The 19,556-nt window shown below is 38.0% G+C and overlaps 1 protein-coding gene across 1 annotated transcript; it reads left to right on the top strand.

The window, feature by feature from the left end:
- The first annotated feature begins 934 nt into the window (after positions 1 to 934).
- LOC133658043 (shaker-related potassium channel tsha2-like) lies at positions 935 to 19,102 on the top strand. Its single transcript, XM_062059653.1, has 2 exons — positions 935 to 2,377; positions 18,977 to 19,102. Exon 1 carries the CDS (start codon positions 935 to 937, stop codon positions 2,360 to 2,362), a length of 1,428 nt encoding a protein of 475 aa, XP_061915637.1. The 3' UTR covers positions 2,363 to 2,377; positions 18,977 to 19,102.
- Positions 19,103 to 19,556: the final 454 nt, after the last annotated feature.

The following is a 19,556-nucleotide window of genomic DNA, read 5'->3' as shown; positions in this document are numbered from 1 at the left end:
CTGAAAATAGCTTGATGACTCGAGGCGAGTGTAGACACTTTTAGACACCCAGGTGCTATTATTGTGACGATCTGTAAGATCTAGCAGCATATGACGGTGATGAGCGGGGACAAACTGGGCTTTAAATAGAACTCTCTCTTCCTAGTATATTTTCAGACAAAGACATGACTGACTGGATTTGTTGGTTTGTTAAAGGTGACCCTAATGCCAGGTCATGTCATCATGGGGGTCCCCCGTCCATGTTCCACGTGGTACGACTGAGCCCTCTGAGTGCTACCAACACTATATGTTATTTTGGCAGCCGCTTCCTGAAGACCACGGTCTCCCACTCCTTGCTTCTCGAGTATCAGTCGAGCCAGCACTTTCCATTGGCGGGAGGTGCCCGCCGAGGGTCATGTCTCACACCATATTTTGGCCCGCATTAAATAGAACGTAATGCTCATCTTGTTTCTTGGTAGCGGTGAGGGGACACCGGCAGGGTCCTGGAGGTTCCCCTTGCGACGAGAATAGCGCCATGACTTCATGAATGAGGGACTCGCACCAGGAGGCAGCACATTTCTCAAGAGGGTCCTCAAAGCCCACAGGGAACTGAACAAGAACCACCGTAACATTTTGTACGTTCACATTTGGAGTCCCCGTGTTTATTTGGAAAGTCTCGGAGAAGTCAAGTTCGAGAGGGACAGCCGCTGCAAGTGTCATCTGGTCTTCCAATTTGGGGAGGGCGGTGGAGTTTAAAATGGTGTGAATATGATAGCCATCCCTGCCCACTGGTGTAGCTTATGCAAGGTCTGACACTGGCAGGCTGTAATCGGACAAAAAAGGACCGTGTAAATCAACAACAGCACCACTTTGTTGGGGGGGACCTTTGCCGACTTTTGCATGAATCTCAGGCGGCTCCCAGGAGGTGAGTGCCGACCCTCAGGAGGGGTGAAAGATGACTGTGGTGTCCCAGGAGAACCGCAACGAGACCGTGGTCATTCCCTCTTTGTTGCAAGATGCCGCCGACTTGGAGGAGCAGGAGTGCAGCGAGAGGGTGGTCATCAACATCTCCGGCCTGCGTTTCGAGACACAGTTGAAGACCCTCTCCCGTTTCCCGAACACACTCTTGGGGGATCCACGCAAAAGGATACGCTTCTTTGACCCTCTAAGGAACGAGTACTTCTTTGACAGGAACAGGCCAAGCTTTGATGCTGTCTTATACTACTACCAGTCCGGGGGGAGGCTTCGGAGACCGGTGAGTGTCCCTGTGGATATTTTCCTGGAGGAAATCAAGTTCTATGAGTTCGATGAGGAGACTATCGAACTTTTTCGAGAGGATGAGGGTCTCACGAAGGAGGATGACCGACCTCTTCCCAAGAGCGAGTTCCAGAGACAACTGTGGTTGCTGTTTGAGTATCCGGAAAGTTCAGGACCCGCAAGGATCATTGCCATTGTGTCCGTGATGGTCATCCTGATATCCATCATCATTTTTTGCTTGGAGACATTACCAGAGTTTAGAGACATCCCCGTGCAGATGCACGAAACTCACACCAACGGCAGCCAACACGGAAAAGTGCAAAGTCCCTTCACAGATCCCTTCTTTATTGTTGAGACACTCTGCATCGTGTGGTTCTCCTTTGAGTTCACCATGAGGTTCTTGTCATGTCCCAGCAAGGCAGCGTTCTTCAAGAACATCATGAACATCATTGACGTGGTGGCCATTGCTCCGTACTTCATCACCCTAGGCTTGGACCTTGCTGAGCACCAAGGCAGCAGCCAACAAGCTGCCTCCTTGGCCATCCTCAGGGTCATACGCTTGGTCCGGGTTTTTAGGATCTTTAAGCTCTCCCGACACTCCAAGGGCCTTCAGATCCTTGGGCAAACCCTTCAAGCCAGCCTCAGGGAGCTGGGCCTCCTAATATTCTTTCTCATTATCGGGGTGGTTCTCTTCTCCAGTTCGGTGTATTTCGCAGAAGCAGAAGACCCGGAGTCAGGGTTCAAAAGCATCCCTGACGCTTTCTGGTGGGCGGTGGTCACCATGACGACGGTGGGATACGGAGACATGTGCCCTTCTACCATCGGGGGTAAATTTGTCGGCTCCTTGTGCGCCATCGCCGGGGTCCTCACCATAGCTTTGCCAGTGCCCGTCATCGTGTCTAACTTTAACTACTTCTACCACCGAGAGAACGACCAGGACAACAACATGCAATACGTTCACGTGACTTGTGGACAGCCGCAGACGTCTTCTGGGGAATTTGCTTTAAGTCGAAGCGAGCATTCTCTGTGCAAAACAGATTCCTATCATGAGGAGGACCTGGAGAGTCTGACATGCCCGAGCAATACCCAGATGGAGATATACAGTGGCAAGCTGACGGACGTATGAAAGGACGCCCAGACGGTAAGTTGAGGGTTATGTACTAACAACTTGCATTTATGATCTATCGTCTTGAGAACCATTAGTGTTTTGCATAACAGCAATTTCTTATCAAAATGTGAAAAAAGAAATATCAAAATCAACTGCAGAGGATGCTAGTTCTCCAGAGGATGTACTAACCACACAAGAGTTGTATTGAAAATGTAGGAAACTCGGATGAGAGGACAATTTTCTTGGAAAACAACCAAGAGTCCAGTTGCAATCTACAAACCCCGTTTCCATATCAATCAATCAATCAATGTTTATTTATATAGCCCTGAATCACAAGTGTCTCAAAGGGCTGCACAAGCCACAACGACATCCTCGGTTCAGATCCCACAGAAGGGCAAGGAAAAACTCACAACCCAGTGTGATGTCAATGTGAATGACTATGAGAAACCTTGGAGAGGACCGCAGATGTGGGTGACCCCCACCCTCTAGGGGAGAACGGATGCAATGGATGTCGAGTGAGTCTAGCATAATATTGTGAAAATCCAGTCCATAGTGGATCTAACATGATAGTGAGAGTCCAGTCCATAGTGAGGCCAGCAAGAGACCATCATGAGCGGAGACGGGTCGGCAGCGCAGAGATGTCCCCAACGGATGCACAGGCGAGCGGTCAACCCCGGGTCCCGACTCTGGACAGCCGGTTCCGGTTTCCTGTTGCAAGAGGCACGCACATTTGGTCAAGCAGTCAAAGTCCTTCCGTGAAATCCACAGTTAAAGCCCACTTTTTAGTCCTGCTGGTGCTGTTTAGCCAGGGCTCGAGTTTAACCACGTCATTCGCCGTAAGCCCTGAAAAATGTGAAGAACGTTTGCGGCAAGAACATGCCGTGACCGCCCTTGACTTTTTACTTAATAATGGACGAGGGATGTAACAGTAAACAGTATAGTGATAATCTGTGATAAAATTCCAGACGGTTAGTAATACCGTTTAATTTTTTAATTAACGAAAAACCGTCTTATACAACACGAAGTCAGGCGCATGCGCACTAGCGTTGTTTGGCTTAATAATCGTGGCGGACTAAGGACACAGACTTTGCTCCGGAGATTTCCCCTCGGATTAAACAGAGCCAAGCGCTTGGTTTAAGGTAATTTTCCCTCGCTTCCCGCCGTGCGTTTAAGAGAACGCTGCTGTGTTTAGATGGAGACAGGTGTGGACAATATTGGAGACACTTGTCCCCACACTAGAAGTATACAGCGAAGGAGAAAACTATTTGATGTTTTTGTCATGTCTGTGTTGATCATGTTTTTGTTTGGCCATGTGCTGTTTGTTTTTTGGACACTTTCTTAGTTCCTGGTTGTTCACTCCCTTGTTTTGTTTCCATAGCAACCCATTAGTTTTCACCTGTCATGTCACACACCTGTTTCACGTTTTGAGTCACGCACCTGTTGTTATATGAGTTGGGAAATTGTGTTAGATGTAAATATAAACAGAATACAATGATTTGCAAATCATTTTAAAGCCATATTCAGTTGAATATGCTACAAAGACAACATATTTGATGTTCAAACTGATAAACATTTTTTTTTGTTGCAAATAATCATTAACTTTAGAATTTGATGGCAGCAACACGTGACAAAGAAGTTGGGAAAGGTGGCAATAAATACTGATAAAGTTGAGGAATGCTCATCAAACACTTATTTGGAACATCCCACAGGTGAACAGGCTAATTGGGAACAGGCGGGTGCCATGATTGGGTATAAAAGTAGATTCCATGAAATGCTCAGTCATTCACAAACAAGGATGGGGCGAGGGTAGGGATGATGTTTGATAAGGAATTATCGAGTTTGAGTCTATTATCGAATCCTCTTATCGAACCGATTCCTTATCGATTCTCTTATGGAGTCCAGATAGGTTGTTGTATATGGAAAAAAACACACAATATTTGGTTTAACAAAAGCTCACTTTTAATATATAATAAAAAAATTAAATCTAATAACTAAATAAATATTGACTGTTACCCACCTAAAAAAATAAAATAAAATAAAATAAATAAATATTGACTGTTGTTACCCAAAGTATATTAAGTGGGATTTTTCAGAGAAACAAATATATACAGTAACACAAAAACAACCTGTCTCTGTGATCACTATAGGTGTATAAATAATAATATAGTGTTAAATAAAATCAGTCCCTTGGGCACAAAACTGAAAATAATACAGCTTTCCAAAAAGTGCACTTCTGCTGCTATTGGAACATAACTGTTATGATGCTTTGACATTTTTGCACTTTATTTCTTTATTGAAAGAAAATTCTATGAAGAGAAAAGTTGTTTGCAAATGTGGTTGCAATGCTAAAAAATGAAAAGTTAAAGCTAAAAAAAGAAATACACTGTATTGAGTTAACATTATTTCTTTATAGGGGGAAAGATGTGATGTTATGAGCTAGGGAATATAACAACTACACTACCCAGCATGCAACGGGAGTTACGAGCATGCGCGGTAGCCCCGAAAAGTGTTGCATGTAGCCACGCTGTGAAAGTAAACGTCAAGAACTCAGCCAACACGCCTCGTCTGCATTATTTATAATTAGACAGACAACACATCTACAGTGTGATTTTGTTTTGTTTACAACGAAAGAAAAACAAAAGTTAAAAAAGGGAGATATGTTGTATATATATGTATGTGCTGCGGTTGTTTTAAGAACGTTGCGACAGCTGCCGTAAAGGAGGTGCGTTGCTATGTTTCCGGTTGGTCGTAAAAGTGTTGGTCATGTGTTTGTACCCTGCTCAAATCTCAGTAAAGTTATTCGATGGATTATACCTTTTGTTTTGAACTTTATTACACCTTGGAGCGCTTTTTCCCGTCCATTGTTTTCTTGCTTTCGCTATCTGCGCCTAATGACTGAGCTACGTGACGTCATTTCTTGTGATGTCCCACGGAGCATTTCTGGTCGGGACGGGATTCGAATAAAGAATCAACTCTTTTCCTTTACTATAGTGGTCTCGATAACGGGTACCGGTTCTCAAAAAGGGATTCGAGTCCGAGGACTCGGTTCTTTTCTTATCAAACAATCGGGAAAACCGGTTTCGAGTATCATCCCTAGGCGAGGGTCACCACTTTGTCAACAAATGCCTGAGCAAATTGTTGAACAGTTTAAGAAAAACCTTTCTCAAGCAGCTAATGCAAGGAATGTAGGGATTTCACCATCTACGCTCCGTAATATCATCAAAGGGTTCAGAGAATGTGGAGAAATCACTGCACGTAAGCAGCTAAGCCCGTCTCAGGGCGGACACTCTGAGTAGGTTACAGGCAACTGTAAACTAACTTAGACAAACTTTATTGATCCACAAGGGAAATTGTCCTAACTCCTCTCCTTTGAGCCCCTGCACACTAAAGGAGGACAGTTTGTACAAAACTTCCGTCCCCATTGTGTTGCCTGTGCCCTTGTTTTTCAGACTAATACACCACACCATTAACGTGGACCCCGACTTAAACAAGTTGAAAAACTTATTGGGGTGTTACCATTTAGTGGTAAATTGTACGGAATATGTACTGTACTGTGCAACCTACTAATAAAAGGTTCAATCAATCAATCAAAACACAGTGGCACTGATTCAAACTGGTACCTGCTCCCGAAAGTGTGAATTTAAAGCATTGCAGAGATATTCATGAAACAATCTTGTCATACTTCTGCTTCTCCATTCATTTGGAATGTGCCCCACACCAGTGACCTTTCCCCAATGGCGACATCAGCGGGTTACCCATAAGCCTTAAGCAATAACCCGTGGTTTCCACAGGATGCGGAACGCCAGCGAAACATAACCGCCAGGAAACGGCACCACCGTCTGTTGTCTGGCAATGCCTACTGCTCCGCCGTGCAGCGAAAAAGTGCAGACTTATATGGTTGTAACGGTACACAAAAATGTCGGTTCGGTACGTACCTCGGTTTAGAGGTCACGGTTTGGTTCATTTTCGGTATACAGTAAGAAAACAACAAAATATAAATTTTTTGGTTATTTATTTACCAAATTTGTAAACAATGGCTTTATCCTTTTAACATTGGGAACACTATAATAATTCTGCCCGCGTTAATCAACATTAAACTGCCTCAAGTTGTTGCTCACATTAAATAAAATGACAAAACTTTTCTTCTACATATAAAAAGTGCAACATTACATAGTTTCAAGTCAACTCATCATGCTTAATTTATTACAGCATTTGGGAAGCCTGTAGTTGATTTTTATGATGTAAATGTTATATTATTATCAACATGTGATAGCAGGGACCCTGCCATTCAAAACTAGGCTGCTGCATTACTAATGATTCATGTAACTATAGCTGAAAAAATAGTACAATAGCAATAGGAGAGACTATTCATCCCTGAACACCACAGAGTTCATGTAGGCTTAATGATGCACTTACATTATTATATCAACTATCAGAGACAGAAACTCTTCATTTAACATAATGTCCTTCTTTGCTGCTTCAACACAGCTCAATCAACACAGAAAAAGGTCAAGTGAAATATCAGACAGACAGGGCTTTGCTGTCCGTAACACACACACACACCGCAAAATGAGCTAACGTTACGCTAAAAGCGAATTAGCCTTCACCTCAAGCCAGGACTGCGAGCGAGCTGAGCTGCCTTTTATATTTCTAGAAGGTCAACGGGCTCATAGTGATGTTACTAGTAGTTGACTGGGAGGTGTTTATTATCATTTGGGGAGAGTCCGCCGCCTGATGATTACCTGCTAAACGCTAAGCACTGACTACATGCGCTCTGAATACGCACTGCTGATTGGCTGTTACCGCTCTGTTTGTAACCAATCAGATGGTTGTGTGGGTGTGACAATGCTGGGTGCAGGACTGACAGAGACAGGCAGAAGGAAGCGGAGGCGGCTACTTAATATGTTCGTGTGGAAACTCGTTCGGTACACCTCCGAACTGAACCGAAACCCCCGTACCGAAACGGTTCAATACAAATACACGTACCGTTACACCCCTATCGGCGCATAATCATGTGATAAAGTAAACACTGCAGAACGTCTCGAGCTTTGCCGTCCATCAAGACCGAAGGCGAGCGTTGTCCACACGCGTCTCCTACCAACCACACCCCCGTATCAGCTGGCATTTGACACAGGACCCCCTTTCCGCACTTAGCTTTTGGGTCAATAAGGTGAAAACCTTTGACAAGTTGACTTCATGTCCGTGCCCGCCTATTAAGACCTTTCAAAATGTGAAATACAATTCACTGTGAAGATGGACTATTTTGTTTTGAAAGTAAACCGGATCATTTATTTTGTCTTTGTGCGTGACTTCCTGTCCAACACCAGCAGATTTTAGCTCAATTGAACCGCCGTTTTAGGGCCACCGGCAAAAATAGAAGCCGTGCATGTGTTTAGCGCAGGGATGCAGAACAGACAGACACATTAACTTAAATAAAAACGGACAAAGTCCGCCGCCGTGTTGATGATGTTCCGCAGACGTTTTGCATCCTGTGGAAATCCGGGGTAAGTCTATGGACTTGAAATGTCTCACACGGCTCAATACAAAACACCTACTGTAACAATACGATGTTTAGACGTTTGGCTTCTGAAGTGGCTACCTGTCCAGGGTCTACCCCGCCTTCTGCCCAAAAGCAGTTGGGATAGGCTCCAGCTACTCCTTCATCCCGAGAGGGATAGAAAAGTGGTAGAAAAATGGATGGATGCTAGCTAGGGCCGCCCTGTTGCATGAACACTCTATGCAGTCCTTTAGGGCCACAAGATCAAGGCCCGGAACTGCACATTTTTTTGGATCGTTGCCTATTGTTATTATAAATATTAACAAGTATTAATTATTGTTATTATTGTTATTATAAATATTAACTAGTATTAGTGATATTGTTATTATAAATATTAACTAGTATTAATGATATTATTATAAATATTAACAAATATTATGGATATTGTTATTATAAATATTAACAAGTAGTAATGATATTGTTATTATAAATATTAACTAGTATTAGTGACATTGTTACTATAAATATTAACAAGTATCAGCGATATTGTTATTATAAATATTAACTACTATTAGTGATAGTTATTATAAATATTAACAAGTATTAGTGATATTGTTATTATAAATATTAACAAGTATTAGTCATGTTGTTATTATAAATATTAACAAGTATTAGTCGTATAGTTATTATAAATATTAACAAGTATTAGTGATATTGCTATTATTATTATTAACAAGTATTAGTGATATTGTTATTATAAATATTAACAAGTATCAGTGATATTGTTATTATACATATTAACAAGTATCAGTGGTAATGTTATTATAAATATTAACAAGTATTAGTGATAATATTATTATAAATATTAACAAGTATTAATGATATTACTATAAATATTAACAAGTATTAATGATGTTATTATAAATATTAACAAGTATTAGTGTATTATAATTATTATTATAAGTGCTAACACAGACAAACTATTTATAGCGGTGCTGTGATCACTTCCTGTGTGTCTATGTCTACATCATGGAGGGGTCTGCTGCTTCCTCGCTTCCCTGCTCCCTGTAAATTTATTCTAGATCATAAATCATACATCTCACCTGGACAGAAGGTGGCTGTCATATAATCCAACAAGTTGGGACACGTTCACAGCCATTTAGGACCTGGGAGTGGCGAGAACGACATGAAAATAACTCGTGTCACCCGCCCCCCTCCCCCCCCCCCCTCCCCTCCAACACCCGTCTATTTGTGAGGATTATGAGAAATTCTTCATCTAAATGAGAATATGTGAAAATCCTAGCAGTCTGCATGCTAATGACAGCAAACATTGTACAGTAAGTGATGTTTTATTATGTTTGTTGGCTCTCATGAAGTCTGCAGTGATTAATAATCAGTCATGTTGACAAAAAAAGCAAACGTTGCGATGCGTTTTTTAAATTAATGTGCCGCGTATTCTTAAAATGATCAAAATATGTAAATATTAAATTATTACATTACTACATAACATATATACTTACATCATGTATATATTACATGTTATTATGAATGTTACTACATGACATATATACTTACATCATGTATATATGACATGTTATTATGAATGTTATTACATGACATGTATACTTACATCATGTATATATTACATGTTATTATGAATGTTACTACATGACATATATACTTACATCATGTATATATGACATGTTATTATGAATGTTACTACATGACATATATACTTACATCATGTATATATTACATGTTATTATGAATGTTACTACATGACATATATACTTACATCATGTATATATTACATGTTATTATGAATGTTACTACATGACATATATACTTACATCATGTATATATGACATGTTATTATGAATGTTACTACATGACATATATACTTACATCATGTATATATGACATGTTATTATGAATGTTACTACATGACATATATACTTACATCATGTATATATTACATGTTATTATGAATGTTACTACATGACATATATACTTACATCATGTATATATTACATGTTATTATGAATGTTACTACATGACATATATACTTACATCATGTATATATTACATGTTATTATGAATGTTACTACATGACATATATACTTACATCATGTATATATTACATGTTATTATGAATGTTACTACATGACATATATACTTACATCATGTATATATGACATGTTATTATGAATGTTACTACATGACATATATACTTACATCATGTATATATGACATGTTATTATGAATGTTACTACATGACATATATACTTACATCATGTATATATGACATGTTATTATAAATGTTACTACATGACATATATACTTACATCATGTATATATTACATGTTATTATAAATGTTACTACATGACATATATACTTACATCATGTATAAATTACATGTTATTATGAATGTTACTACATGGCATATATACTTACATCATGTATATATTACATGTTATTATGAATGTTACTACATGACATATATACTTACATCATGTATATATGACATGTTATTATGAATGTTACTACATGACATATATACTTACATCATGTATATATGACATGTTATTATGAATGTTACTACATGACATATATACTTACATCATGTATATATGACATGTTATTATAAATGTTACTACATGACATATATACTTACATCATGTATATATTACATGTTATTATAAATGTTACTACATGACATATATACTTACATCATGTATATATTACATGTTATTATGAATGTTACTACATGGCATATATACTTACATCATGTATATATTACATGTTATTATGAATGTTACTACATGACATATATACTTACATCATGTATATATGACATGTTATTATGAATGTTACTACATGACATATGTACTTACATCATGTATATATGACATGTTATTATGAATGTTACTACATGACATATATACTTACATCATGTATATATTACATGTTATTATGAATGTTACTACATGACATATATACTTACATCATGTATATATGACATGTTATTATGAATGTTACTACACAACATATATACTTACATCATGTATATATTACATGTTATTATGAATGTTACTACATGACATATATACTTACATCATGTATATATGACATGTTATTATGAATGTTACTACATGACATATACACTTACATATACACTTACATCATGTATATATGTCATGGGGGGGGGGGGGTTAGGTTTGGTTGATATCAACACTTCAGTCATCAACAATTGCATCATCAGAGAAATGGACATTGAAACAGTGTAGGTGTGACTTGGTAGGATATGTACAGCCAGCCGAGAACATAGTGAGCTCAGAAAGCATAAGAACAAGTTTATACATTTGATTATTTACATTTGATTATTTACAATCCGGGAAGGTGGGACCCATCCTGTTTGGGTCCCACATCAACCTTAAGAAAGTCAATAACTTAAGTGGGTGACATTGTTACCACCTGGAAAGATGAGGTCACCTACCTAGGTTCCATTCTAGAGGCTAACCTTTCCTGTGATAAAATGGCAACCAAGGTAATCAAAAAGGTCAACCAACGAACGAGATTTCTCTACAGAATTTCCTCTCTGGTCAACAAAAGCACCTTGAGGATTCTGGCGGGAACTCTCGTTCAACCCTTTTTCGATTACGCATGCACCTCCTGGTACCCTAGCACCTCCAAAACCCTCAAATCTAAACATCCCAGAACAAGCTAGTCAGATTACTTCTAGACCTCCACCCCAGATCACACATCACTCCTACCCACTTCTCCAAAGTGGGCTGGCTCAAGGTGGAGGACAGAGTTGAACAACTTGCACTGAGCCTAGTCTATAAAATCCGCTACACCTCCCTGATACCGAAGTACATGTCAAACTACTTCCTTAACGTAAATGACCGCCATAACCACAACACCAGGGGGAGCTCCACTAACCACGTTAAACCCAGATTCCGATCTAACAAAGGTCTTAACTCATTCTCTTTCTATGCCACATCAATGTGGAATGCACTCCCAACAGGTGTAAAAGAAAGGGCATCTCTATCCTCCTTCAAAACCGCAATAAAAGTTCACCTCCAGGGAGCTACAACCCTAAACTAACACCCTCCCCGGATTGCTAATAATCAAATGTAAACAATCAAATGCAGATACTTTTTCTTATGCCTTCTGATCTCTCTCTCTCTCTCTCCCTCTCTCTCTCTCTCTGTCTCTCTCTCTCTCTCTCTCTCTCTCTCTCTATGTCCACTACTTGATGTCCATACCCCCCCCCCACCCCCCTCCACACCCCTGATTGTAAATAATGTAAATAATTCAATGTGATTATCTTATGTGATGACTGTATTATGATGATAGTATATATGATAGTATATATCTGTATCATGAATCAATTTAAGTGGACCCCGACTTAAACAAGTTGAAAAACTTATTGGGGTGTTACCATTTAGTGGTCAATTGTACGGAATATGTACTTCACTGTGCAACCTACTAATAACAGTCTCAATCAATCAATCAATGGTTTGGGTGAGGGTGTTAGTTTAGGGTTGAAGTTGCCTGGAGGTTTTGTTTAATTGTGGTTTTGAAGGAGGATAGAGATGCCCTTTCTTTTACACCTGTTGGGAGTGCATTCCACATTGATGTGGCATAGAAAGAGAATGAGTTAAGACCTTTGTTAGTTCGGAATCTGGGTTTAACGTGGTTAGTGGAGCTCCCCCTGGTGTTGTGGTTATGGCGGTCATTTACGTTAAGGAAGTAGTTTGACATGTATTTCGGTATCAGGAAGGTGTAGTGGATTTTATAGACTAGGCTCAGTGCAAGTTGTTTTACTCTGGTCACTGGTTCAAACATCCATTCATCCACTTTCTACCGCTTGTCCCTCTTTTGGGGTCGCTGGAGCCTATCTCAGCTGCATTCGGGCAGTAGGCAGGGTACACCCTGGGACAAGTCGCCACCTCATCACAGACTGCTTCAAACAGTATTGATGAAACAAGGCTATGACATGTAAACATATTGTGGGAGTGCGCCACCTACTGGGCTTATGGGTGATGACATTAGAGCAGATCTGGGCAAATGAAGGCCCGGGGGCCACATGCGGCCCGTTAAGATTTTCAATCTGGCCCGCCGGACATTCCCAAGTCATTTATTTAGATGTTTAAGATGTAAAGTGTAGCTGCCATTATGATGTGCACTCATCTTTTATAATGACCATAAGTCTTCAACTATACTAAGTCTTTCAATGCTTGGAATCTGCATCATATACTAGTTACTATGCTCATCTAATTAGTGACCATGGTCATCTAATTAGTGACCATGGTCATCTAATTAGTTACTATGGTCATCTAATTAGTTACCATGCTCATCTAATTAGTGACCATGGTCATCTAATAAGTTACTACGGTCATCTAATTGGTTAATATGGTCATCTAATTAGTTACTATGGTCATGTAATAAGTTACTACGGTCATCTAATTAGTTACTATGGTCATCTAATTAGTTACTATGGTCATCTAATAAGTTACTACGGTCATCTAATTAGTTACTATGGTCATCTAATAAGTTACTACGGTCATCTAATTAGTTACTACGGTCATCTAATTAGTTAATACGGTCATCTAATTAGTTACTACGGTCATCTAATTAGTTACTACGGTCATCTAATTAGTGACCATGGTCATCTAATTAGTTACTATGCTCATCTAATTAGTTACCATGGTCATCTAATTAGTTACTATGGTCATCTAATAAGTTACTACGGTCATCTAATTAGTTAATATGGTCATCTAATTAGTTACTATGGTCATCTAATAAGTTACTACGGTCATCTAATTAGTTACTACGGTCATCTAATTAGTTACTACGGTCATCTAATTAGTTACTACGGTCATCTAATTAGTTAATACGGTCATCTAATTAGTGACCATGGTCATCTAATTAGTTACTATGGTCATCTAATAAGTTACTACGGTCATCTAATTAGTTACTACGGTCATCTAATTAGTTACTATGGTCATCTAATAAGTTACTACGGTCATCTAATTAGTTACTATGGTCATCTAATAAGTTACTACGGTCATCTAATTAGTTACTACGGTCATCTAATTAGTTACTACGGTCATCTAATTAGTTAATACGGTCATCTAATTAGTTACTATGGTCATCTAATAAGTTACTATGCTCATCTAATTAGTGACCATGGTCATCTAATTAGTTACTATGGTCATCTAATAAGTTACTACGGTCATCTAATTAGTTAATATGGTCATCTAATTAGTTACTATGGTCATCTAATAAGTTACTATGGTCATCTAATTAGTTACTACGGTCATCTAATAAGTTACTACGGTCATCTAATTAGTTACTACGGTCATCTAATAAGTTACTACGGTCATCTAATAAGTTACTACGGTCATCTAATTAGTTACTACGGTCATCTAATTAGTTACTACGGTCATCTAATTAGTTACTATGCTCATCTAATTAGTGACCATGGTCATCTAATTAGTTACTATGGTCATCTAGTAAGTTACTACGGTCATCTAATTAGTTAATATGGTCATCTAATTAGTTACTATGGTCATCTAATAAGTTACTACGGTCATCTAATTAGTTACTACGGTCATCTAATTAGTTACTATGGTCATCTAATAAGTTACTACGGTCATCTAATTAGTTACTACGGTCATCTAATTAGTTACTATGGTCATCTAATAAGTTACTACGGTCATCTAATTAGTTACTACGGTCAACTAATTAGTTACTACGGTCATCTAATTAGTTAATACGGTCATCTAATTAGTGACCATGGTCATCTAATTAGTTACTATGGTCATCTAATAAGTTACTACGGTCAGCTAATTAGTTAATATGGTCATCTAATTAGTTACTATGGTCATCTAATAAGTTACTACGGTCATCTAATTAGTTACTACGGTCATCTAATTAGTTACTATGGTCATCTAATAAGTTACTACGGTCATCTAATTAGTTACTACGGTCATCTAATTAGTTAATACGGTCATCTAATTAGTGACCATGGTCATCTAATTAGTTACTATGGTCATCTAATAAGTTACTACGGTCATCTAATTAGTTAATATGGTCATCTAATTAGTTACTATGGTCATCTAATAAGTTACTACGGTCATCTAATTAGTTACTACGGTCATCTAATTAGTTAATACGGTCATCTAATTAGTGACCATGGTCATCTAATTAGTTACTATGGTCATCTAATAAGTTACTACAGTCATCTAATGAGTTACTATGGTCATCTAATTAGTTACTATGGTCATCTAATAAGTTACTACGGTCATCTAATTAGTTACTATGGTCATCTAATTAGTTACTATGGTCATCTAATTAGTGACCATGGTCATCTAATGAGTTACTATGGTCATCTAATAAGTTACTACAGTCATCTAATTAGTTACTATGGTCATCTAATAAGTTACTACAGTCATCTAATTAGTTACTATGGTCATCTAATAAGTTACTACAGTCATCTAATTAGTTACTATGGTCATCTAATAAGTTACTACAGTCATCTAATTAGTTACTATGGTCATCTAATAAGTTACTACAGTCATCTAATTAGTTACTATGGTCATCTAATAAGTTATTACAGTCATCTAATTAGTTACTATGGTCATCTAATTAGTGACCATGGTCATCTAATTAGTTACTATGGTCATCTAATAAGTTACTACAGTCATCTAATTAGTTACTATGGTCATCTAATAAGTTACTACAGTCATTTAGATAGTTAATATGGTCATGTAATTAGTTACTATGGTAATGTAAGTCACAGCAGCTCAGACGAGGTACCAAGCAGTGTGGGTGGGGAGCGTTTCCACAGAGTGTGAAATGCGGGTGTCAGGGACAGACGTGGAAGGAGATCTGATATATCATATATATCAGATTTTAGGTGTTTTTTTTTTTTTTACCCTTTGCATTAATATTTCACTGTTGCATTTTTGTTGCAAAATATGTCGATCAAAAGGGGGTGTGATGTTCATATGTTGTCAATATTTAATGTTTTATCCTTCATAGTTAATAATGTACACTACCGTTCAAAAGTTTGGGGTCACCCAAACAATTTAGTGGAATAGCCTTCATTTCTAAGAACAAGAATAGACTGTCGAGTTTCAGATGAAAGTTCTGTTTTTCTGGCCATTTTGAGCGTTTAATTGAGCCCACAAATGTGATGCTCCAGAAAGTCGATCTGCTCAAAGGAAGGTCAGTTTTGTAGCTTCTGTAACGAGCTAAAGTGTTTTCAGATGTGTGAACATGATTGCACAAGGCTTTTCTAATCATCAATTAGCCTTCTGAGCCAATGAGCAAACACATTGTACCATTAGAACACTGGAGTGATAGTTGCTGGAAATGGGCCTCTATACACCTATGTAGATATTGCACCAAAAAGCAGCTAGAATAGTCATTTACCACATTAGCAATGTATAGAGTGTATTTCTTTCAAGTTAAGACTAGTTTCAAGTTATCTTCATTGAAAAGTACAGTGCTTTTCCTTCAAAAATAAGGACATTTACATGTGACCCCAAACTTTTGAACGCTAGTGTAAATCCCACATTCTTTATTTTCATGTACATTCTGGGTGTCTCATTCAGTAAAAAAATACAAAATTCAATTCTGTTTTTTAAGGCGGTCTGTCATAGCGTTTGTAGCATTCAATCAGACATTATTGTGAGGTTTTGTATTAGTGTTCCTAAACATAGATATACCGGCCCCTGGACACATTTTTTTTCTCTAAATTTGGCCCCTGAATCAAAACAATTGCCCAGGCCTGCATTGGAGAGACTGGCACGTGCAGAGAGAAGTGGTCTACAATCACATCGTCTTCATACTGGAGGTGTAAAAATCAAACATCTTATTCGAGTTATTGCCAGATCCAAAAAGAACTTGAGGCATGTGTTTTAAAAAGCTTGTTTCAACCAAAATGAAGCCAAGAGTTCAGGTTAACATACTGAGAGTGTGTCAGAGTCCAATAATACGTCAATAACACCAAAAGGGGGCCAGAAATAATGCTGCTAGGATCCTGATCAGAGTGTGGAAATATGACCATATCACACCAACTCTCAAATCCCTTCACTGGCTTCCTGTTCCACTCAGGATTGAATTCAAAGTCTCCCTACTAACCCACCAGTGCCTCCATGGAAATGCCCCCCTCTACCTCAAAGAACTACTCACCCCCAAATCCTCCACACGACACTACAGGCTAACCTCCTCCAACCTCCGAGGACAAAGCTACGAACAATGGGAGACTGGGCTTTCTGCTCCGCCGCTCCCAGTCTGTGGAACGCTCTCCCTGACCACCTGAGGGCACCACAGACTGTGGATGCTTTTTAAAAAAGGCTTAAAAACCCTTCTTTTTAAAAAAGCCTTTTTTTTTTTTTAGATATATGCATACTAGTTTTAGATATTTTGCTGTTCTAGTTTTTATTTTTATTTTTATTTTTTTTAATACACTGTAGCACTTTGAGGTTGTTTACTCAATGTAAAGTGCTTTTTACAAATAAAATCTATTATTATTATTATTATTATAAAAAGCAAATCTTGTTTAGGGCCACACGACGCCAGCATGTCTCACAAGGTTTTTTGAACACAACCCAGAGGTCATGTGTTGATTATTGTGCTTGTAGTTTGTTTACCGTACTGAGAGTTGTTTACTATACAACACAATTAATTGGACACTTTTGGAAATGTCAGCATCATTTTTTGTGATACAGCTCTTGTATTGGATCTAATGAGTGTGGTGTAGAGACATTAACTTACAGTTAACATTATTATAATGAACTATAAAATAGTTGTGTGAGTGGATACACTGCAGAAAGTCAGTGTTCAAAAAGAATTTTAAAAATACAAAAAATGAGGGGTATTTTATTTGAACTAAGCAAAATTATCTGCCAATAGAACAAGAACATGTGGCTTGTCAAGACTTTCCAAAACAAGTCAAATGAGCTAACCTCAATGAACCCCAAAATAGCTTAAAATAAGTATATTCTCACTAATAACAAGTGCACTTTTCTTGGTAGAAAAAAAAGGGACCTTTTTGCTCAATATGTTGAAAAATATTCTTAAATGAAGTAAATGCTAGTGCCATTATCTTGACATAATGATATGTGCTCGGCATTACATTTCTTGAAACCAGCAAACTTATACTAAAAACTAATTTATTGTTCTTAATGGAAAGGCAACAAGGCAAGTTACTCTCGGGGTCTCCTAGCCGCTCAGGCTAATCATATTGTCTAAAAATGCATTTTTCCATGGATAACATGACATCATCGCGTCAAGTGCGTGCTCTTTCAGTCAATTAGTGCGCATATTTACAACCTGGCCCCCGGACAAACGTTTTTCTATTGTAATTTTGAAGAATTTATCTGAATGTGCATGAACTATTTCTGTTCAAAATTGTTAGAAATGTCAAATGTTAAATATTAACTGTCAGTTTACTGTACTGTGCCAACTGTACTACTATATGAGTACATATTTTCTATTGTTTCATTGAAAATAAAACAGCAAAGTCCATTTGTCATGAGTTGTTTTTTCATGCTTGAAATAAGAAATGATGACTTTAAAAAAAGTAGTTTTCTACTTGTGAGTGTTGATGACACAGCTTTGCAACACTTGATATTCTAGTTTCAAGCATGTTTTACTCAATATAGCTCATCAAATCTCAGCAACAAGCTGTAATATCTTACTGACATCATTTAGGAGCAAAACACTTAAAACAAGTAAAACACTCTAACATCAAATCTGCTTAGTGAGAAGAATGATCTTATTAGACAGAAAATAAGCAAATATCAGCCTTATTTGACATATTTCATCTTACTTAGATGTCACTTTTTGCAGTGTACAATTGGTCAAATAAATAAGTAAACAAAAGTGTTTGAATGACATCTGCTTGTTGGACACTTGAAGCGTTTTGGTCTTTAAGGGTTGAACTTGTTTTCATGTATTTTGGAAGTAAGTTGAGTTTGATTGTTTACCTGCTGAGACTCTATTCATTGCAGTGAGGGAAGAGCGCCCCCCTGTGGATGTATGCACGCAGCACTGCCACATTTCCCCCTTTTGTTTGCTTTTTTCTCAACTTACTTTGATTTGTGTTTGCTTGCAGGAAAAAGGAGGTGAGGCTGGACATATTATCTTCAAAATAGAAGATGTTTACGCAGAAGAATGTGGAAAAGGTTTCCTAACTGGACTATATGATATTATATTTATTATGTCAAACATGTCATCCAGCCCTTGTGATATTCTATTTATTTGAACATGTGATTGTACATATTTTCTACTTGCTGATGTTTAGTTTTGCATTGCAGTCGTCTAGGAACACCTGGAGAATGAACTTGAATGCAAATGCTATATCTTTATTTTTCTAAAGGGTCAACCTAAGCTTAATTTAATATTTTTTTAAACAAATAAATCATCAATTGGCGACAACAGATGTGTCTTTTGTCAATTAGAACATGCACTAAGCCTGTAATATGTTGCTTTTGTAACAAGTTTATTTGTCTTACCTGAGTCAAGGAGGTTAGGATATTCTTGTAGTTGGTTCCTTCCATGGTGGAATTAAGCAGAGAAGGACTCCAAGTGGTTCCATGACACTCTGCGGAGGAGAGAGACAAAGGAGAGCATTTTAGTGCAGAATGTTTGCAGTAAAATAAATAAAGATAGAAACTATACACTTCTTCAATAAA

Source organism: Entelurus aequoreus, linkage group LG10, assembly GCF_033978785.1.
Source record: "Entelurus aequoreus isolate RoL-2023_Sb linkage group LG10, RoL_Eaeq_v1.1, whole genome shotgun sequence".
NCBI classification, from domain to species: domain Eukaryota; kingdom Metazoa; phylum Chordata; class Actinopteri; order Syngnathiformes; family Syngnathidae; genus Entelurus; species Entelurus aequoreus.
The sequence above is the reverse complement of the archived record's forward strand: the minus strand, read 5'-3'. Positions and strand labels throughout refer to the sequence as shown.